This window comes from Natrix helvetica (assembly GCF_964273705.1).
Source record: "Natrix helvetica genome assembly, chromosome: Z".
NCBI classification, from domain to species: domain Eukaryota; kingdom Metazoa; phylum Chordata; class Lepidosauria; order Squamata; family Natricidae; genus Natrix; species Natrix helvetica.
Genome location: NC_138554.1, coordinates 133,201,844 through 133,225,240, shown reverse-complemented (window position 1 = coordinate 133,225,240; position 23,397 = coordinate 133,201,844). Strand labels below are relative to the sequence as shown.

At 41.6% G+C, this 23,397-nt stretch overlaps 1 protein-coding gene across 2 annotated transcripts; it reads right to left on the bottom strand.

Moving 5' to 3' along the window:
• Positions 1-3,769: 3,769 nt before the first annotated feature.
• XRCC2 (X-ray repair cross complementing 2) lies at positions 3,770-11,933 on the bottom strand. Of its 2 annotated transcripts, none has more exons than XM_081932007.1 (4): positions 11,774-11,933; positions 7,044-7,125; positions 4,592-5,838; positions 3,770-3,783 (listed from the first exon to the last, which is right to left on the bottom strand). In XM_081932007.1, exons 1-3 carry the CDS (start codon positions 11,810-11,812, stop codon positions 5,126-5,128), a joined length of 834 nt encoding a protein of 277 aa, XP_081788133.1. In that variant the 5' UTR covers positions 11,813-11,933; the 3' UTR covers positions 3,770-3,783; positions 4,592-5,125. The 2 variants fall into 2 exon arrangements, with proteins under 2 accessions (XP_081788133.1, XP_081788134.1); XM_081932008.1 differs by having other exon boundaries at positions 11,698-11,800.
• Between the last annotated feature and the right edge of the window lie 11,464 nt (positions 11,934-23,397).

The window sequence follows — 23,397 nt, the reverse complement described above, 5'->3', positions numbered from 1 at the left end:
ACCAAAGACAAATTCCTTGTGTGTCCAATCACACTTGGCCAATAAAGAATTCTCTTCTATAAAAAATTCTATTCTATATTGTAAGACCAAGACATTAGGCTCAAATAACTAATGCATTTTGGCCATGGCTAATAGGAAAAATGCAGGTATTTAAAAAAGTTTATTAAGTGAGCAAAGAAAAAACAGAAGGACATTTTTCTGGAGGTCCCCCATCCCCCTTCACTTTTTTAGTCTGAATCAGAATCAGGCAAACTTACTAATTCATTTTAAGGTCTGCTCAATAGCTTTTCTTATTGTAATTAGCAATGCCCTAGCTGTAAACATTTGCTATAACTAAATCTGAAATAGTGACGTTCCACCCACCTATCCACTTTGCAATAGCCCCGTCTGTCAATTCTGTTGAATGGGCAATTTAAATCCAAGGTAACAGGTAATTTACTACAGATGTAAAAGCAACAGAAAACACAACCCAACGCATCTCATACATGCCCATGCAGAAACCTTGACCTGCAAAAGGGGCTGCGGAGCTTTTTAAAAAGCATTTTGAAGAAAAGACCGGAACAAGGGAACTAATAGTGGGAATTGCCTTTGTGCATTTATTTTCATACTTGGCTGATGAATTTACTGGAGCACCGAGTAACAATGATGTAAAACAAAAAAGATGACAAAAACAATAGAATGAGAGGACAAGTTTGTTTTGGGTTATAAATGGGCTTTTGCATAGGTAGTTTGTTTTTACTAGTGCTCATTCAAAACCCCTTTCAGAAAATGGTCAACCACAATTGAGGTGCCCCATTTCAACTAGCACACAAATCACCCATAAGAATTAGCATCATGAACTCCTCCCTCCCATCTATCTACCCACCCACCCATCCTGTATTTATGAAGATTATCCAGTGCCCTTTTCAGATTTATTCCTGTCAACTCTTGAATTCCACATAAGCTGCTCAGGCTTCCTTAGTAAATACAAATGGTGCACAGCAGTGGTGAGATTCAATTTTTTTTTACTGCTGGTTCTGTGGGCATGGCTTGGTGGATATGGTGTGGCTTGGTGGGTGTGGCAGGGGAAGGGTACTGTAAAATCTCCATTCCCTCCTCACTCCAGGGGAAGGATACTGTAAAATCTCCATTCCCTCCTCACTCCAGGGGAAGGATACTGTAAAATCTCCATTCCCTCCTCACTCCAGGGGAAGGATACTGTAAAATCTCCATTCCCTCCTCACTCCAGGGAAAGGATACTGCAAAACTCCCATTTCATCCCCACTCCAGGGAAAGGATACTGTAAAATCTTCATTCCCTCCCCACTCCAGGGAAAGGATACTGTAAAATCTCCATTCCCTCCCCACTCCAGGGAAAGGATACTGTAAACTCCCCATTCCCTCCTCACTCCAGGGGAAGGATACTGTAAAATCTCCATTCCCTCCTCACTCCAGGGGAAGGATACTGTAAAATCTCCATTCCCTCCCCACTCCAGGGGAAGGATACTGTAAAATCTTCATTCCCTCCCCACTCCAGGGAAAGGATACTGTAAAATCCCCATTTCCTCCTCACTCCAGGGAAAGGATACTGTAAAATCCCCATTTCCTCCCCACTCCAGGGGAAGGATACTGTAAAATCTTCATTCCCTCCCCACTCCAGGGAAAAGATACTGTAAAATCTCCATTTCCTCCTCACTCCAGGGGAAGGATACTGTAAAATCCCCATTTCCTCTTCACTCCAGGGGAAGGATACTGTAAAATCTCCATTTCCTCCCCACTCCAGGGGAAGGATACTGCAAAATCTCCATTCCCTCCTCACTCCAGGGGAAGGATACTGTAAAATACCCATTCCTTTCCCACTCCAGGGTAAGGATACTGTAAAATCTCCATTCCCTCCTCACTCCAGGGGAAGGATACTGTAAAATCCCCATTCCCTCCCCACTCCAGGGGAAGGATACTGCAAAATATCCATTCCCTCCTCACTCCAGGGGAAGGATACTATAAAATACCCATTCCTTTCCCACTCCAGGGTAAGGATACTGTAAAATCTCCATTCCCTCCTCACTCCAGGGGAAGGATACTGTAAAATCCCCATTCCCTCCCCACTCTAGGGGAAGGATACTGCAAAATCTCCATTCCCTCCCCACTCCAAGGAAAGGATACTGTAAAATCTCCATTCCCTCCTCACTCCAGGGGAAGGATACTGTAAAATCCCCATTCCCTCCCCACTCTAGGGGAAGGATACTGCAAAATCTCCATTCCCTCCCCACTCCAAGGAAAGGATACTGTAAAATCCCCATTCCCTCCTCACTCCAGGGGAAGGATACTGTAAAATCTCCATGCCTTCCTCACTCCAGGGGAAGGATACTGTAAAATCCCCATTTCCTCCTGATCAGCTGGGACTCAGGAGGCAGAAAATAGATGGGGATAGGGCAAGTCAGAGGTGGTATTTACCGGTTCTCCGAACTACCAAAATTTCCACTACCGGTTCTCTAGAACTGGTCAGAATCTGCTGAATACCACCTCTGGTGCACAGCCACTGTTTGCAAACATACACCTGGAATTGGGGGGGGGGGAGTGTATTATAGGAGTGAATGATGAGTATCCTGGAAAGCTTGACTGCACCATTCTGATATTTTGTAAACAGAATCACCTACTGTACACCTTTTCTCATTTACCTAGTAACCCCTTTCTCATATCAAGCCTTCAAAATGTCAAAAGGCTGGTGAAACTTCATGGCTTTCTGCCATCTCTAAATACATTAATCTGTAGGCACAGCAAAAGAAATGAAACTAAAATTAAATAAAGAAGACCAAGAATGACCTCAAGTAGAACAGCCAGCTTTAGAATGGACAATGAAGGTATTAAAGAGGTGAGTAGCTTTACCTTGTCAACCCTCAACAATAAAGCAACGATCAAGAAATAGCTAGCATTGGGTCTATGCAGGGGATGTGGTGGCTCAGTGGCTAAGATGCTGAGCTTGTCGATCAGAAAGGTTGGCAGTTTGGTGGTTCGAATCCCTAGCGTCGCGTAATGGAGTGAACTCCCGTGACTTGTCCCAGCTTCTGCCAACCCAGGAGTTTGAAAGCACGTAAAAATGCAAGTAGAAAAATAGGAATCACATTTGGTGGGGAGGTAACAGCGTTCTGTGCGCCTTCGGCGTTTAGTCATACCACATATAGAGCCATGATGGTGAACCTATGGCACATGTACCAGAGGCGCCACATAGCGCCCTCTCTGTGGGCATGTAAGCTGTTGCCCCGGTTGAGTTCTGCTGTATGCCTCCCGCTGGCCACGCCCCTGAACTGGTTCCCCAGTCGCCTATGCCGTTGCCAGCATGTTTTTTACTCATTTTATGATGTGCTGCGCATGAGCAGAACAATTAACAGGCAACTGCGCATGTGCAAGTAACAGCGCACGTGCAAAGCAAACTGCAGTAACGCCAGCAGCAACCCACCTCTGATAGAAGGGACTTTATTCAAAAGTGGCAAGCGTGATAATTATGCATTAGTGAAAAATTGAGAAATATGTGGATTTCACCTACAGTGTAGTTTTAAGAATTTCTTTTTAGCCTTGCATATATCTTGAATTTGTCAATAATAAAATGTATTTTGCAAAGCACTGAAATAATCAAAGGGCAATAAAATTAACATGCACTGCACAGACGCAATATTGCTTTTGCTACTGCTTAGAGCTGTAGATCGTATTTTTTTCATGTGAACAAACCTTGTTTTCTCAAACTTTTGATATATGGCACGCTAAATAAAATACTGGGCTTTCAGACACATCAAGTTCCTTCTAAGAACTTCTGGGCATTTAACCAGAAACTTATAGTAAAGAAAATGTATATTTGATAATTCATGTAGTAACTGCAGTTAGGATTGTATTTGCAGAAAATTGGAAACATGAAGATATCCCTATGAATGAGAATGTGATTTGGAAAATATTAGAATGTGCGGAAATGAATAGGTTAACATTTGAAATTAAAGAGAAGGAACAATCTGATTATTACAATATATAATAATCTATATAAATATTATTATGAATTATTATCAATATATATCAATGGTTAGAGAATAAATATGAAAAATGGAAAAAAGCAGAAGAGTGAAATAGAGAAAAGGTTTTAATAAAGTTAAATAAGTTAAGAAGAGGATTGTTATAATATTAGGTATGGTATAAATTAGTATTAAGAATAGTAAATATGACTAATCTGAAATTGCTTTTGTAAAGAATAATTGCACAAAACATATGTACCCCGACACTGTACACTGGATTATCTATCTATCTGTCTGTCTGTCTGTCTGTCTGTCTGTCCGTCCGACTGTCTGTCTATCATCTGTCTGTCTGTCTGTCTGTCTGTCTATCTATCTATCTATCTATCTATCTATCTATCTATCTATCTATCTATCTATCTATCTATCATCTATCTATCTATCTATCTATCTATCTATCATCTATCTATCTATCATCTATCTATCTATCTATCATCTATCTATCTATCATCTATCTATCTATCATCCATCCATCCATCCATCCATCCATCCATCCATCCATCCATCCATCCATCCATCCATCCATCTATCTATCTATCTAAAGTTCCTTCTAGGAACTTGTTTCTTCTGCCACTGGCAAACTATTTCAAGCTACAATTTGAATAAACGGCCAATGAGAGTTTCACAAAGCTACTTCCCTGGTTGACCCCAAGTCTTCATAACCCTGGGTGGAATGAAGAGCCTTGAAATAAATGAGAACAATTCCCAGGAAATCTGGAAAAAAACAGATAAAAGCAAACTATTCATGGATTGGAAAAAAATAGTATTCTTCCTATTAAATCCAGTTGCATGCCATGCATGGAGTCAACGAACGTATCTTTTTTAAGAGAAAAAAAAAATCAAGCCAGCCTCAATGTTCAGCCTAGGGGAAGCTTCTGTTTCTGTGCTTGAAAATAAGAAGTGACCACTTTTATTAGATTCCAGAACGTAACTTTTTCTTTTTTAATAAGCTTCCTCAATTCGCCCATATACACTTGAATATTAGCCCAAAAGCTGATCGGCGCGCTTTCTAAAATTAAATTTTAGATAACAGTACAAAAACATAAAAACTGTTTAGAAACAACACGGGCCTTTAAAATTAATCTTGGGCTTTTAAAACTGGATCCCTTGTTCCGTAATGCAGAACGGACGTTTTACCACGCAGTTGTTCCGAAGGTGGCAGGTAGTCATTAAAAATCCTTGGGTGCCATCTGGATGGGGATGCCTGGAGAAGAAGATCCGGTGGGTGACGAGCTGTCGCCACGGTTTACAAAGAAAAGGGCGGTAATCTGGACTTGCATCACACTCAGTTTTCTCTGAGCTTTCCCCAAAGTTTGGTGACTTCTGCATAAGCGACTGAGTGGTGCCAAGCAGTACCAAGTGATGCTCCCGTATAAGCTTTTGCAGAACCTGCACGCATCTTTTTAAGTTCGCTTCCTGCAGACTCAGGTTTTCTCCTCCGTTGGCTCGGTCTATCCAATAAAATGCCGACATGCTGTCTACGATCAAGAGGGAAAGGGAAGGGTGGGACAAAAACATGGTTTCCAGAGAGTAAAGGCTAATCAGCAGCTGGGAGCTGCTGTGGCAATTAATAAGGAAGAACCTCTCCAGGTAGCGCTTCATGGTGGCTTCGGTGCCTCGACACGACAACCTGTATTCCAGGAGAGTGATTAAACGCAGCATATCGAAATGGAAGTCCGTATCAATGAAAAGCACGCTAACTTCCAAACCACCTCTTGATTTTGGAAGAATGCAGCGAGCAATGAGATGGTAGAGCATTTCTGTTTTTCCTGTCCCTTCCGCACCGTGGAATTCGACGACGTCTCCTGTGGAAGTGGTGAAGAGAAACATGGTCACCGACAATACCTCTGTCCTTTTCCAAATTATTATTATTTTTTTCCTCTTTGAATCCTCACACTTCACATATCATCCCAACAGTGGTGGGTTCCAGATCCCGTTGCAACTGGTACGGTGCAACGGGGCTGGGCGTCCACCACATGCAGGCACACATGCGTACTTACTGCCCACGATGCTCCAGCTGCTCGGTGGAGCATCGTGCAGGAGCCGTATGTTCCGTGTGCGTGAATGTAAGCCCCGATCGGCTCAAATACGGGTAAGGAGGGCTAATGGGCCCTCCGGAGCACTGTAAGGAAACGGTACCTTGTGCTCCCAGCAGGCACCGGTATGCCTGTACCGGGGCGTATCGGTCGTATCCCACTGAATCCCAAGTAAAAACACTTGGAATCTCCTGATTATTAGATAACTCCAATCCAGCATAATTGGTTCGCATTTCCTGATTTTACAGGAATTAATCAGGAGTAAGTGGCACTATAAACAAGGAGATAAAACCCTTATTAGAGGAGAAAACTAGTACATTTGTATTTTCTAGAGCAAAGAGCTTCCCTGATCATTATCTAATCTCCAGTGTTCTTATTGAAAATGGACAGATAAAATTGATCATTTTAAAAATTACTGGAAACTATCAGCTGACATAACAGAATACAATAAAACAGATTAATGGTCACTCTATAACCATAGTGAGTTTCTTCAAATTTCCAAAATGTGTAAATTTTTAAAGTTAAAGGTTGTGTTTTTGGGAAGAGGAGAGATCTGTAGTATAGGCAGTCCTCAACTTACAAGTTCATTTAGTGACTGAAGTTACAATGCACAGAAAAAAGTGACTTATGACCGTTTCCCACACTTACAACTACTGTAGCATCCCCACGATCACGTAATCAAAATTCAGACACTTGACAACTGGCTCATATTTATGACCCTTGCAGTGTCCCGGGGTCAGGCAATCCCCTTTTGCGACTTGCTGACAAGCAAAGTCAATGCGGAAGCCAACTTCATTTAGCAACTTAACAAGTCCAGTGATTCACTTAACAACTGTGGCAAGAGAGGCCGTAAAGCTCACTTGACAATTGCCTCACTTAGCAACATAAATTTTGGGCTCAATTGTGGTCGTAAGTTGAGGACTACCTGTATTTCAAAGTAGCATATTTGCTAGGGAAAAAAAATATTTTCAAACCATAAACGGGATATCCTTCTTCAGCAAACAGGCACGGTTCCAGAGTTTTGAGAGAATTTCGACCCTCAAGACGTGCAATCAACTTCAGGGGAAAAAAGACAAGTCATTAGATACCATAAATATCTCCCGATCAAGGCAGCTAATTGTACAAACGATAGAGGCACGCAGGGCTGCCAGTTTCCCTTGGACCAGAAAAGAACACAATCTGCAGAATAAACAAATCTTCTAAAATAATGGAACCATCAACTTCAGCTGCACTTGTAAACTACAAATTGTTCGCTGGGCAGGGGCATTTCCCAAGTGAGTTATCTTTTCCTAGACATGTAGGGATTTAAAATACGGTGGTACTTTGCTAGTCCTCTTTAATTGGTTCCGGGAGGTGCGATGAGTATCAAAAAATGATGAGTACCAAACAAATTTTTCCCATAAAGAGTAATGTAATGAGTCACAAGGCAGCCGACCCTAGCTTGTGCATTGAGTACGAAACAAGTAATGAGTCCTGGGACAAAATTTTCATATCAAAATGCATTGAATATTAAATTTGATGAGTTTCAAAGCAGTTGAGTACCAAGGTACCACTGAAATGTCCTTCCAATTTTATCTGAATTTCAGTGTTCACTTTCATCAGAGCCAAACAAGCTTAAAAAAAAAAGATTTTAGGATTTTCAGACTGCTACTAATCTAGTGGTCTTTCAGGACCTTCAAATACATTTTAAGGTGAAAAATGCAGAACTAGTTTGAATTTGAATAGCAGAATTCATGGCCTGTTTTCTTTTTTTTCCTGGACATATCTTCCTTTTTGTTTGTAACTTTCTTTCTGAGGATAAAGTCCTGGAGAACTCAAATACTTGAAAACTTGTCCTCCCCCCCCCAATCAATATTTTAAGATAAAATTGCATTATTTTACATTAGCCATTAGACCCAAATTATTGCAACCCCAAGCTCAAATAGTAGCTTGCTGTGTATATGATAACTAGTCCTCCAACTCTTTCTGGAAGCTGCAAATTTGCAAGATACCCAACATTTTCAAATGAAGGAAATATTTAGGCATTTGGCATACAATCACTTATGCAGCCGAAGGTCAAATGATTTTTAAGTGTCCATTTTTCTAACACCATGGCATTGGAGACAGAATGGCCCATTTATTTTGGACTGCAAGGTTCATGGCATTTAACAAGAAATTCCTGGAAAACACACTCAAGAGAGCCTAATGCAATATGGATTTTTGTGTTAGGTGGACACGTCTCTCAATTTAATGGGATGCTTTGTTTTAATATTTCAAAACTCCAGAGATTCAAAAAGACAGAAATGGACATGTTCCCAAGAGCATCACGTGACACGTTGTTACACATCCGAGTAATATTTTTGACCCATCATCTTGTTGCTGGGTTTATTTTTGCCGAAGTTTAATTCCTTTTAATAATGACTTTTTAAAAAGCAAATATCAAATAATTAAGTTTTAGCTCTTGCTGCTCGCTTCTCTATGGGAGGATCAGTAATGAAAACCCTTTGTACTTTAGAGCAACAGGGTAATTATTTTTTATTGCAGCTTTCCGCTTTCAATTTCCACAGAAATAATTTTGACAAATGAAAATATCGAACCTTATGGCAGACAAAATTCAGCTAACAAATACTGTATTTTTCGGAGTGTAAGACGCATCTTTCTCCCCCCCCCCCCCCAAAGAGGGTGAAAATCTGGGTGCGTCTTACACACTGAATACAGTTTTTTTGACCTCGCAAAACCCCGCCCTGCGCATCCTGTTTCATTAAAATGGATGCGCAGGTTTGGGAGGCCTGCAAAATGCTCCTGGGGGCTGGGAGGGGGAAAAAAGCCCCATTTTTTTGCAAAAACCGAGGCGTGCAGAGGGTTTGGGAGGCCTGTAGAGTGCTCCTCAGGGCTGGGGAGGGCAAAAACAGGCCTGTTTTTCACAAAAATTGGTGTTTTTGCCCTCCTAAGCCTCAGGAGCACTCAGCAGGCCTTCCAAAATCTCTGCACGCCCTGTTTTTGCAAAATATGGCCCTTTTTTGCTTGTTTTTGCCCTCCCCAGCCCCCAGGAGCAGTCTACAGGCTTCCCAAACCCTCTGCATGCCCAGTTTTTTTGCAAAAAAACAGGTCGAAGGGTTTGGGAGGCCTGCAGAGCATTCCTAGGGGCCGGGGAGGGCGAAAACTTTAAAAAAAAATTTTTTTTGCCTCTTCAAAATCTTGGTGCGTCTTGTATGCCGGTGCATCTTATAGTCCGAAAAATATGTCAGTTTTCTCAACTTTTGTCTCCAAAAACGTTGGACAGCTGTAGAGAGGGAATTAATCAGTGAAAGAATGCACATTCTGGAGAGAATGGCATTTAACAAGAAATGCCATTCTCTCCCTGAGGATGGATGGGCTCTAGCACAAGTCCACAAACTTAGAAGAGTAAAACTCTGGCCCCGGTGACCCACTCAGATTGGATTCTGCAAACGTTATCCTGGCACGTGTATATTTTGCCTTCATTCGTAATGCATTCTCTGCCCATGGTGAGGTCCCAAATTTACATGACAGGTAGTCCTCGACTTACGACCACAATGGAGCCCCAAAATTTTGTTGTTAAGTGAGACACTTGTTAAGTGGGTGTTGGCCCATTTTGCAATCCTTCTTGCCTTGGTTGTTAAGCGAACCATTGCAGCTGATAAGTTAATAACCCGAGTTGTTAAACGAACCTGGCTTCCCCATTGACTTTGCTTGTCGGAAGGCTCCCAAAAGTCACCCCATGACCTTGGGACACAGCAATGGCCGTAAAATGAACCAGTTGCCATGCCATAGATTTTGATCACAAATGGGCATGGTGCAAAGGTCATAACTGTGAAAAATGGCCAATATTCACTTTTTTCAGTTCCCTTGAACGGTCACTAAATGAAATATTGTAAGTCAAGAACTACCTCTATTACATATATCTCCAGTTAAAAGATTCAGGTGGCTAGTTACAAGTAAGATTCAGAGGCTCTGAAAGACTAGTCAAAAAATGCCCTTGAACTGAGCTTAGCTTTTGCTTACAGCATATACTTCCCAATCTAGAACAGGGCTCTGTAGTTTCCTTGTGGTATTCTATAAAGCACTAACCAAGACTGCTTTTGTTAATCTTCCCACTTCCAAAGTTAACAAGCAGCTGCAACCAAATGACTGATAAATAATTTGCCTTAGTAAAAAATAATTTTTTAAAGATTGCTCAGTTTTCTGCTCTTCTAACTACTAGGCAAGTCGTTCTTACTGTTTATTGCGGACTAAATTGTAGAACTCCACTCACTATTTATTATGGGTTAGATAATTGCCCTACAAGGGTTTGGGTACTTTTGACAGGGAAAAAAACAGCAGGTCCTTAACTGCCGATGCAAATTATTATAATAATTTAAACACTAATGCACCTGTGTTTCGCATTCGTGTTTACTCTCTGGTTTTTAAGGGAAAGTAAGTGCAGCGACTTATAAGCGTCATGCTGTGTGCACTGGAGAGCCAGCTTAACAGAAAGAAATAAAAAGAAGCCATGCCGAAGCCAACCACTGTCACCACACTTTCAAGCAATGATATTAAATATTAATCTTCATAAAAGGTTGTACTTTTGATCACACTCTAAACAGATTTTTAAAAACCCTACCGGCTGAATAAATTGCGGGATAAAAAATTCCACCTTCCTACCTATTTAGGATCCTTTCATCTCACTTTTGCTGCAAAGAGTTTTAAGCAACATCATTTCTGCTTTCCATTAAGGTCACTTTATATTTCAAAAGGGGCTCTTGAGTGCTGGATTAAATTAAGATAATAAGCAACCGAACAGAAATCTTGTCAACCATTTTAAGAACTATTAGAACCTCAAGGGCCAACCTAAGAGCTGAAATTGGAATGTCATAGTCATGGCAAATAAGTTTTTCAGCTGTTTTCAACAGTTGTGTGGGGGAAAAAAATAAACCAAAACTTAATAAAAACTTTGTGAGCTGCAAAGCAGAAAAATAAAATTAAAAACAAAACAACCACCCAAATGACAGACTTCCAGAGTCTGATTTCTTGAAGCTCTAGAGCCGGCCTGCTACGGAAGGGCTGCCATCAAACTGTTGCAGAGTGAAATCAGCTGACATATTGCTATCACACATGGTAAAAAGCTGTTTTATCCACAGCTTATGTCCCCCTTTCTTCTGTTCTTTGGATTGTTTGAGAAGAGGACACGAACTTTGTCCCAAAACTGCCCTGTTTTCTTTTCCACGGCTGCCTTTATTATTGCCCACACATTTTTTGCAACTCCAAAGTAGTTGTGTTTGTGTAGTTTCCGTGCACTTTGCATCCTGTACTTTTAAAAGCATAATTTCTCAACCTTAGCAAGTTGTGTGGACTTCAACTCCCAGCGTTGCTGGCTGGGGAATTCTGGGAATTGAAGTCCACCCAGCTTGAAGTTGCTGGGGTTGAGAAACACTCCAATGACTTCATTTCCCATAATCCCCAATTACCCAGATTGAAACTAAAAGAAACTTTCCGCCTGGAAAGCTGATTTAAAGCAAATTAATTGTTTCAGGGAACCATGCAACAAGAACAAAAGGGAACGCTGGAGATAAGGAAAGAAGGAAAGGCGAAAGGAGCTGAATCTTTTACAGTAGAATCACAATGGAGCCTCCATAAACTGCAGCAGTATACCAGCTCATCTGATGGACACTCCTCCATCAGGAAACGGTCTGGAATCTCCTTCCCTGCCTCAGAGAACCTGCCTCACCTGGGCACCCGACTCCGATTTCGATACCCCGCTGGTCATCGTTCAGACCGAGCGAAAAACGCTCTTAACGAAGCGGTCGCTAAACAGACGTGCTCAACGCCTCCAGCGCGCTTGCGCCATCCTGCCATTCGAGCAGGCGCGCTTGGCTTCCCATCGCCGCTTCGCCTCTCGGACCGCGACATTCTGCTCTGCGCACGCGCAATGCGCACTCCGGCCCTCGAGCGCCCCCGTGCAGTTCATAGAGCTTTGTGTTGGGTGGAGATTTTTTCATCCTCATCTCTTTTGCTGCAAGTTTTGTTAGGCGGCAGCCAAGAGCTATTACTAAGGGTTGTGTATCTCTGCTGCCCCCTCATGGTTGTCTGCGTTTGGCAGGCGGGACGAGATCGAGAGGTAAAGCAGAAGAATATTGCACTAAATGATTTGCTGTACTGCATACTAAATTACCTGCAAATTAGTCACTCACAACATAATTCCACATTTTATAATTCTTTATAGAATTCTTTATTGCCAAATGTAAATGGACACACATGGAATTTGTCTTTGGTGCATATGCTCTCAATGTACATAAAAGAAAAAAAATACATTCGTCAAGAAACAAGATACAACACTTAGTGATAGTCATAGGTTATTAAATAAGCAATCTAATCATATTAGGAAACAAATAAAACAATATAAATCGTAGAGAAGCAAGCAACAAGATTATAATTATAAGTAGGAGAAGATTGGTAATAAGGATGAGAAGAATAATAGTAATAATACTGTCTTAGTAAATAGTTTGACAGTGTTGTGAGAATTAGTTAGTGATGGCATGGGGGGGGGAAACTGTCCCTGTGGTTAGCTGTTCTGATGTGCAATGTTCTATAGCATCATTTTAAGGGTAGGAGTTGAAGGCCTTGTAAACCAATGTTACTTCCCTAAGATGGATGCACTCCTTCTTATATATCCTTTTTTTAAAAAAAAAATCTGCTTTTGAAGACATCATCAACTGCATTGAACCACAGGTTTCTCAGTAACGATAGGATTGTCATAGGATTTTGGCACTACAAATGTGGCCAATGGATCTTTTGATCAGTGTTTTTCAAACCTAACAACTTTAAGATGTGCAAACTTTTAACTCCTACAGCTAGATTTCCCCAACCAGCATGTACCAATTTTGTTCGTTCCTGGAAATACTCTGTCATGGTCATTTACATTTTAGTCAATTCACATATGACTCCACTTACAACTATTAGTTTTGCCACCGTTCAAAGTTACAACTATGCTGAAAAAAGTGTCTTATAACCACTCCTTGCACTTACAACAGTTGCAGTGTTCCTACATCCACATGAACAAAATGCAGACACTTGGTAAAAGTATTTGTCAAAGCCAATGGGGCAAGCCATATCCACTTAACAACTATATGATTCACTTAGCAGAGCTAAAAAGGTCATAAAAGTGGGCTCAACTCATTTAACAACTGCCTTACAGTTGTACCTTGGTACTCAACTGCTTTGAAACTCATCAAATTTGATACTCAACACATTTTGACATGAAAAATGTTAGCTACTCATCATTTCTTTGGTGTTCAATGCATAAACTAGAACTTGTCAATATTAGCTGCCATGTGACTCACTACAGTAATCCTTATGGGAAAATTTTGTTTGGTACTCATCGTTTTAGGTACTTATCACGTCTCCCAGAACAAATTAATGATGAGTGCTGAAGTACCACTGGGATGGATCTTCTGGTCTAAATTGTGTTTGCAAGCTGAGGACTACTTGTATTACAATGTGCTGAATGTGAGCTTCTCTCACCACTCAAAAGTTTTGGCTCCTCTGAAATTCAGAGCGTGGATTGCAGGAAGTTAAAACCCACCCCCCTGCTAGAAAACTGAAATATCCTGGGAAATATTAAGAAGGCAGAATATTATATTTTCCTGGTTCTGAAAAGGGAGAAACATGTTTTTTTAAGACAGAATAGTTTCCTGCAGTTTCCTGCCTCCCCTTTTCTCAGCTGTTAAAGCCTGAGCTAGTCTACTTTACATAATAAAGGTAGGATCAGCCTTCCACAGAAACTCACCACATGGCATCTGGAAACTCAATCAAACTTGGGACTCAAAGCACAGCCTAGAGAGTTTCCCCTGCATGACCCCATGGGAGTCAGACAACCAATCAGAATACATTTCTTACACAGGAACAGTAAACAGAGAGGTGGGGCCAAACAGAGAGTATAAACCCAGAACTTTCAGCCCTTCTTTCTCTCATTCTTCTTCACTCAAAATCTGGAAGCATGTGATCACCCTTTTCCCCAGGACCTCAAATCACGTGGTCCTGTCCACTATTAAAACCGTCTTTCCAAGCAGCTTCCATGTTTCCAGTGTCTTTTCCCCCACTTGGAACTGAACCCATTTCAGGACATTTATTCCAACAGGACGTATTGAGGATGTATCCAGGTGTGCTCATGCAATATCTCTGTAAGGCCAGCTGTAGTGGATACCAGTAAACTTTCTAGTATAGGTCTACAACATGTGTAGAAAAGGGGCGGAGCCTTTATCATGCAGTCACAGTTGACATCCTGACTTTTTCATCCCTTCCCTGCAAACTCTAAACTTCAGTGGTCCATGTTAGTCCTCTCATCCTTCCTATCACCCATCTCCTCCCACTTATGGCTGTAGAACTGTAACTTTGTTGCTTGTATCCTTACAATTTATATTGATATTGATTGTTTCCTGATTGCTTATTTGTACCCTATGACTATCATTAAGTGCTGCACCTTATGATTCTTGACGAATGTATCTTGTCTTTTTATGTGCACTGGGAGCATATGCACCAAAGACAAATTCCTTGTGTGTCCAATCACACTTGGCCAATAAATAATTCTATTCTATTCTAAAACAGGGGTCATCAACCTTTCGGACCTCAGGGACCGCTAAATTCATAATTTTAAATCCCGCGGACCACTAATATGCATTTTTCAAAAAGTTAATAGTATTTAGTGCAATATAAAAATGCAAATAATTTTTCTGGGGATCACCAGAATTTTCTTGCAGATCACCTGTGGTCCACGGACCACTGGCTGGTGATCGCTGTTCTAAAATACTGCCAATCTATACCACCATCACCATAATGTAATATACCACCAAGCTTTGCAAAATTTGAAAAAGATCATTGCAATTGTGCCAAGAGCTGATAATTTATCTCGTGTCACATTTCTGCTTTCAGAGTCAGAATCAACCATGTATTTTAGGAGCCAGCAATGAGCTGTATTTGTATGTGAAGCTGACTCCTAGGTTTAATTAATCATGGTTTCCCAAATAGGCTTTATTTTCGGTGTTTGCCTGACCCTCTGCAACAGCATCTAATCACATGGCTAGGTTTGCCTGGAGCAGTGATCCATTAAGTAACCCTTGTTATTTGTGTAAACCCAGACGTAACTGTCAGGTTAAAAATCTTAACCAAAACTCTTTGTTTATCAACTGAGTGGTTCATATATCAGGCAGAGGCAATAAAAGACAAAGATATGACAACAGATCAATTGTCAGCAGAAACAGCTACAGGGCTGAAGGGCAAGGAAGGGGTCAATGATGAAACGTGCATTGAGATACATATCAATACGACCAACCCTATAATTTATATATTTGTGTCTGACATCAGCAAGGCTGTTAAAAAAGTTGAAATAATGGTTATAACCATGAGGTCAAAGCTCTGTCTTTTTAAACATGCATTATGCGCATAAAAAGATAGTGCTTTGATTGCACAATTGTGGCTGTCATTTTGAAACCTTCTCCAGACACCTCTGAAGATGGGCTGCAAATCCAAAAGTCTTTGTGATGTTTGCCTTGTGATGCTACAATAAACATTTTCATTCCTTCCTTCCTTTCTTTCTCTTTCCTTCCTTTCTTTTTCTTTCCTTCCTTCCTTCTTTCTCTTATTTTCTTTCCTTTTTCTTTCTTTCCTTTCTTTTTCTTTTTTCTTTTTCTTTCTTTTTTCTGCTTTCTTTCTTTCCTTCTTCCTTCCTTTCTTTTTCTTTCCTTCCTTCCTTCTTTCTCTTTCCTTTCTTTTCTTTCTTTCTTTTTTCTTTCTTTCTTTACTTCATTCCTTTCTTTTTCTGTTTTCTTTCTTTCCTTCCTTTTTTCTCTTCCTTCCTTTTTTCTTTTTTCTGCTTTCTTTCTTTCCTTACATTCTTTTCTTTTTTCTTTCCTTCTTCCTTTCTTTCTTTCCTTCCTTCTTTCTCTTTCTTTCTTTCCTTCTTTTTCTTTCTTTTTTCTTTTTCTTTCTTTTCTTCCTTCTTTTTTTCTTTCTTTCATTCTTTCTCTTTTTTCTTTCTTTCATTTTCTGCTTTCTTTCTTTTCTCCCCCCCTCTCTCTTTCTATCTGTACTTTATGTCAATAATCAGTAGAACCCTATATATAGCATTGCAGTTCTTCAGAATAATTCAGAGGTAGTACTCCATAGAGGGCTGATCAAGAGGCAGAATAAACCTTTCTTGGTTTGTAAAGTGGACAGAAGTACTTTAAAACTTGCAAGGTTCTGTTCATTTAGCTTCACAATAAATTACAACTATCTAGCACATCTGGATATGTTTCTTGTCTGGTCTACCCAGTAAGGCTGGCATGGTATCACTTAAAGCAGAATGCTTTAGCCTGGCAATGGCTAATAAGCATTAAAATGTGCAGATTTTGACTTGTAGGAAGTTAAAACCCATCCCTCTCCTAGAAAAATGAAATATCCTGGGAAATATCGAAAAGACAGAATATTATATTCCCCTGGATCAAAAATGGAGAAACATGTTTTTAGGCAGGAAACAGACTCACTCTTAATAGCCCCCACCTTTGTCAATGGGCCATTAAAATGCCTGAGCCAGTCTATTCTACGTAACAAAGGTAGGATTAGCCTGCAACAGAAACTCACCACATGGCATCTGGGAACTCAACCATCCTTGGGACTCAAAAGACACACAACCTACAAAGTTAGCTAGGCTCCCGGGAGTCTCACAACCAATCAGAATACATTTGTTATACAGGAAACAGAGAGGTGAGGCCGAACAGAGCGTATAAAAAACTCAGGAACTCTCAGCAAGCCCCTTCTTTTTTCTTTCTCTTCTTCATCCAACACCTGGAAGCATCTGATCCCCTTTTTCTGTTCAGGAGCTCAAGCCATGTGGTCCTGTCCACCATTAAACCATCTTTCCAAGCAGCCTCCATGTTTCCAGTGTCTTTTTCCCCGCTTGGAACTGAACCCAGGAGGGCATTTCTTCCAACAGACTTAAACTGTTTGTTTAGTGACAGTTACAACAGCACTGAAAAAAAAAAGTAGCTTACGACCCTTTTTTACACTTAGAATCATTGTGGCATCCCTACAGCCACACGATCAAGGTTAGAGCCCTTGGCAACTGGAATATATTTAGGATGGTTACGGTGACATTGGTGTCCTGCTTTCTCTGTTTGTAACTTTACGATCCAACTTCCAAGAAGTAAGCTCAATGGGGGAAGCCAAATTCACTTAATCACCACAATGATTTGCTTAACCATTAGGACAGGGGTGTCCAAACTTGGGAACTTTAAGACGTGTGGACTTCAACTCCCAGAATTCCCCAGCCAGCCTGGCTGGCTGGGGAATTCTGGGAGTTGAAGTCCACACGTCTTAAAGTTCCCAAGTTTGGACACCCCTGCATTAGGACAAAAAGATCATAAAATAGGCGAAAGCTCACTTAAATAACTGCCTTGATTAGCAGTGGAAAGTTGTGGCTCAGTTGTGGTCGTCCAATTGAGGATTACCCGTATTCTGTGATCCAAAATTCATTAAGAGTATTGAGGGGGAAGAAGAAACAAAAAAAAAAGGTGATGTTAGTTAGATTCAGCACTTCTCTGTCTTCGAAAACAAGCTCTTAGTGGACTGTGGTAGTTAAAAAAGAAGATGTGTACCAGATCAATACCTTTCCCCCTGTCAAAATAGAGCCAGCCTCACATTTATTATCTGTTGTATGGGACGGAAAATCAATTGCACCAGGTCAAAGAGTCTTTTGTTTCGGTCTCTCAGGGCCCCTCCTGCCAAATATGTGTTTTCGTAACAAGTGCTACCAACTACAGCGCTTGAGAAATATGCTGCTTCGGCAAACTGATTCACCCAAGTTGCTCTCGATTAAAACACACACACACACACACACACACACAGAAAATACAGAGGTGTTATAGGCTTAAAAGCTGAGGTGGGGAGAGGAAAACCCTACTGGCCTAGTTTTCATTGGGTTGCAACATCTGATCCACATGATGGCAAGCGCCATCTTGACCTGGAGGCCTGGAGTCTCCTTACCATCCGGTTAAATGCCTTCATGTTCTGAGCTTTAACCCACCGCACTTCAGACATTGTTGTTGTTGTTAGTTGGGAAGTTGTGTCTGACCCATCGCAACCCCATGGACAACATTCCTCCAGGCCTTCCTGTCCTCTACCATCCTCTGGAGTCCATTTAAGCTCATGTCTAGTGCTTCAGTGACTCCATCCAGCCACCTCCTTCTCTGTCGTCCCCTTCTTCTTTTCTCCATTGCTCCCAGCATCAGGCTCTTCTCCAGTGAGTCCTTCCTTCTCATTAGGTGGTCAAGGTTTTTGAGTTTCCTCTTCAGGATCTGGCCTTTTAAAGAGCAGTTAGAGTTGATCTTCTCTAGGACTGACCAGTTGGATGGCCTTGCAGTCCAAGAGACTCAGTGCAGGAATCTTCTCCAGCACCAGAGTTCAAAGGCCTTCATTCTTTGGCACTCAGCTTCCTTATGGTCTAACCTTCACAGCTATACATTTCAACTGGGAAAACCATAGCCTTGACTGTATGCACTTTGGTTGGCAGGGTGATGTCTCTGCTTTTTAGTGTGCTGTCTAGTTTTGCCATAACTTTCCTCCCCAGGAGCAAGCGTCTTTTAATTTCTTGGCTGCAGTCCCCAACTGCGGTGATCTTGGAGCCCAGGGAAATAAAATCTGTCACTGACTCCATTTCTTCCCCATCTATTTGCCAGGAATTGAGAAGGCCGGATGCCAAGATCTTAGTTTTCTTAATGTTGAGTTTCAAGCCAACTTTTGCATTCTCCTTCTTCATCTGCATCAAGAGGCTCTTTAGTTCCTCTCCCCTTTCTGCCATTAGAGTGACATCATCTGCTTCAGACATAGGGTAACCTTTCCACTGTGTCTGAAGTATGTGGGGCCTTTCCCACTTACAAAAGTCATAAACCCAGTTGGTAGCAGAGGACAGTTTCGATCCATCGACCTCTTCACCAGTTGAAACTTGACCACAACTTTGAAGTTGACACTGGCTGTATTTAGACAACATAGTTTGGATCACAAACACCACTTTCAAGCCAACTGATTAGCTGGTTTATGACTTGGTGCACTATTACAATGTGGAAAATTGGACTAATTGAGTAAACAATATGAATAAATCATAGGAACGCAGGTGGTCCTTGAATTATGCCTGGAATTACTGTTGTATGTTGTGCTGGTTGTTAAATGAGTCACTATACAACCATGCCAAATGCAGGCTGGTGGACAAGCACCCAAAGTGCAATCATGTGACCTAGTCTGCCCCCCGGATATCAAAACTTACGATTCCGGGTCATAAGTAGCCCTAGCCCAGGGGTGTCCAAACTTGGCAACTTTAAGACTTGTGGACTTCAACTCCCAGAATTCCCCAGCCAGCTGGCTGGGGAATTCTGGGAGTTGAAGTCCACAAGTCTTAAAGTTGCCAAGTTTGGACACCCCTGCCCTAGCCCAAGACACAGCTGTCCTGACTTCAGCTGGTTGCTAAGCAACCGGGCAGAAGCCAAGGACTACCTATATATGTGTACAGTATATATGGCTTTACTGCCACAAGCATTGCATTGCACATATTGATTATTTTTACAATACATGATTCCTTTGTTGTCTTTATTTTATTTTATTCGATTAATCTCGGGGATATTTAACAAGAGAAGGGGTCAAAAGTTAATAGGGCAGTTGCAACTGCGTGATCAAAGTCCCCCACCCCACCCCGACACACCATAGGACGATCAACAGTATTATTAACCTCTTGGATCCTATGTATAAAAACATGTTGATGTTGATCAAGAAAATTAAACAAGCTAGTTTCATTATTTATTATCTTTAGAATAGAATTAGAAGGTACCTTGGAGGTCTTCTAGTCTAGCCCCCTGCTCAAGCAGGAGAATCTATATTATTTCAGATAAGTGACTGTCTAGTCCCGTGATGGTGAACCTATGGCACGCGTGCCACAAGTGGCACGCGGAGCCATTTGTCAGGGCACACGAGGCGCTGCCCTGTCAGTTCACCTTTTAAAAAGCTATTTTTCGCCTTCCCCACGCTCCAGAGGCTTTATAGGAGTCTGGGGAGGGCGAAAAGAGCCTCCCCGCCCCCCCGGAGGCTTCAGGGACTGTCCCTGAAGCCTTCGGAACGCTTAAAACCACCCTCCGAGCAAACCGGAAGTGACTTCCGGGTTGCTCGGAGGGTGGTTTTAAGCGTTCCGAAGGCTTCAGAGAAGCCTCTGGACAGTCCCTGAAGCCTCCGGAGGGCCTCCGGGGGGGCAGGGGAGGCTCTTTTCGCCCTCCCCAGGCTCCTATAAAGTCCCTGGAGCATGGGGAGGGCAAAAAAACCCATGTAAAAATGGGGGGTCGCGCGTTTTGCGCGCATGCGCACTGGGGGGTCGCACGTTGCATTATGGGTGCGGCACGCCCGCACTCGACCTCCCTGCGCTCCCCCCACTTGTGGCACGCGAGCCAAAAAAGGTTCGCCATCACTGGTCTAGTCTCTTCTTAAAAACCTCCAGTGATGGAATGCCCATGATTTCTGGAGGCAAGCTGTTCCACTGGTTAATTGTCCTCACTATTTGGAAGTTTCTCCTCAATTCCAGGTTGCTTCTCTCTTTGATTCGTTTCCAACCATTGTTTCTTGTCCTGCCTTTCTGTGCTTTGGAGAATAATTTGACCCCACTCTTTGTGGCAGCCCCTCAAATATTGGAATACTGCTATCATGTCACCCCTAATTCTTATTTTCTTTAGACTAGCCAAACCCAACTCCTGCAGCTGTTCTTCATATGTTTTAGTCTCCAGGCCTTAATTGCTCTTTTCTGAACTTTTTCTGAAGTCTCAACATCTTTTTTGTAGTATGGTGACCAAAATTTGTTTCAGTATTACGGATGTGGAATACTTACTTACGAGAGTAAGTTAAGTAAATAAGTAAGTAAATCCCTACTAGGGTTTTATAAAGCAGTACTAATTCTTCACATGATATTGATTTTATGCCTCTATTTATACAACCCAGGATTGCATTAGCTTTTTTGGCTGCTGCTGCACATTGCTGGCTCATATTCAAGTGAACTAGGATTTCAAAGTCCCTATCACAGTTACTGTTTTTGAGTCAAGACTCCCAAATCTGTACTTATATCTTTCATTTTTCCTGCCTAAAGGTAAAACTTTGCTTTTCTCTACACTAACATTCATTTTGTTAGATAGGGCCCATTGTTAAAGTTTGTCAAGATCTTTTTGGATCCTGAGCTTGTCTTCAGGGGTGTTGGCTATTCAGTGGTGGGTTTCAATTTTTTTTAGAACCTCTTCTATAGGTGCGGCCTGCTTTGTGGGAGTGGCTTGCTGGCCATGTGACCAGGTGGGAGTGGCTTGTCAGCCATGTGACCAGGTGGACGCGGCCAACTTGTAAAATGTGGTGAAACCCACTTAACAACGCTCTTGCTTAGCAACCAAAATGTTGGCTCAGGAACTCTGGCATTTGAAGCATGCAAGTCTTAAAGCTGTCAAGTTATAAGACCCTTGCACCCCTAACCCTTTAGAAAAAAGAACCCCAGGGGTGTTCAAATGTGACAGCTTTAAGACTTGTGGACTTCAACTCCCAGAATTCCTCCTCCAGTCATGTTGGCTCAGGAACTCTGACATTGAAGCATGCAAGTCTTAAAGCTGTCAAGTTTGCACCCCAAGACCCTTGCACCCCTAACCCTTTAGAAAAAAGAACCCCAGGGTGTTCACACTTGACAGCTTTAAGACTTGTGGACTTCAACTCCCTGAATTCCTCCTCTCACTCTTCATCTTGATGATGTGCGGACGGGAGGAGAGAGAGAGCTGGAACCGGTTCTAAACGGCACTGTAGATTTGTGGAACCTCTTCTATAGAAGAGGTCAGAACTGGCAGGAACCCACCCCTGTGACTATTTCTGCCAGTTTAGTGTCATCTGCAAATTTGATGAGTTTATGTTCAGACTTTCCACTCTCAAATACGGATGACCCAAACTCACATTATACGTAATCCTCAACTTACAAGTATTAGTTTAGTGAACATTTGAAGTTACAAGAGCACTGAAAAAAGTGGTTTAAGACCGGTTCTCACACTGACAATTGCTGCAACCTTCCAAATTTGGACGCTTGACCACTGGCATGTGTTTTATGTGGGTTGCAGTGTTCTGGAGTCATGTGACCACTATTGTTAAACCTTCCCAGCTAGCTTCCAATGAACAAAGTCAATGGCAGAAGCCAGATTTTCTTAATGACTGCACATTTCACTTAACAACTGCAGTGATTCGCTTAACAATTGTAGCCAAAAATATTGTAAAGCGGGGAAAAATCTCAGTTAACAAGTGCCTTACTTAGCAATAGAAATTTTGGGCTCAATTGTGATAATCATTCAAGCACTACTTGTATTGAATCAAACAGATATGTACAGAAGAAGAAGGTTTTGATTTCCAGCTGAAAATATTGTCTACTTATAAAGCTGAGCTTGTCGATCAGAAAGGTGGACAATTCGGTGGTTCGAATCCTTAGCACCGTGTAATAGAGTGAGCTCCCATTACTTGTCCTAGCTTCTGCCAGCCTAGCAGTTCGAAAGCATGTCAAAATTCAAGTAGCAAAATAGGAACCACTTTTGGTGGGAAGGTAACAGCGTTCCGTGCACCTTTGGTGTTTAATCATGCCAGCCACACAACCACAGAGACGTCTTTGGATAGCGCTGGCTCTTCGGCTTTGAAACGGAGATAAACACCCCCCCCCCTAGAGTTGGGAATGACTAGCACATATGTGCAAGGGAAACCTTTGCCTTACTTATAATTTATATTTTCCAACGTATCACATGGTAAGATGCTCTCTCCAATATTCAACAGACTTTTTGATGGTTGTTTTGGACTGTGGCCTGAGTCCATTTGCAAATGGTTTTGTGCTTGATGTAAAACGAATGCTACTCAAGAATTCTTTTTGCAATTAATTATTTAAGGCTTATGAATATTAATGCAAAACAAGGGAGGGAGGATGAGAAACAGAGAGACATCATGGCCAAAGATTTCAGCAGGACCTGGTCAAAAAATGAAGATGGAAGTTGCAATGGTTTAATCAAAGTTCTGTCTGGTTTTTATGTGTGATTTTTAACCACACTCTGCACACATTCCTGATTGTAGCTTATGAATTGCTGGGATCAAATACTAACTTTCTACTTTGAAAAGTTCTACATAAATTACAGCCAAGAAAACTACAAGGATGTGTCCAGGAATCAAACATCCCTCTATGGATAGTCATTGACTTATGACAACAATTGGGACCACAATTCCATTACTAATCAAGGCTAATCAAGTTAAGTTGCGTCCAATTCTAGATCTTTTTTAAATTGTTAAGAAAAT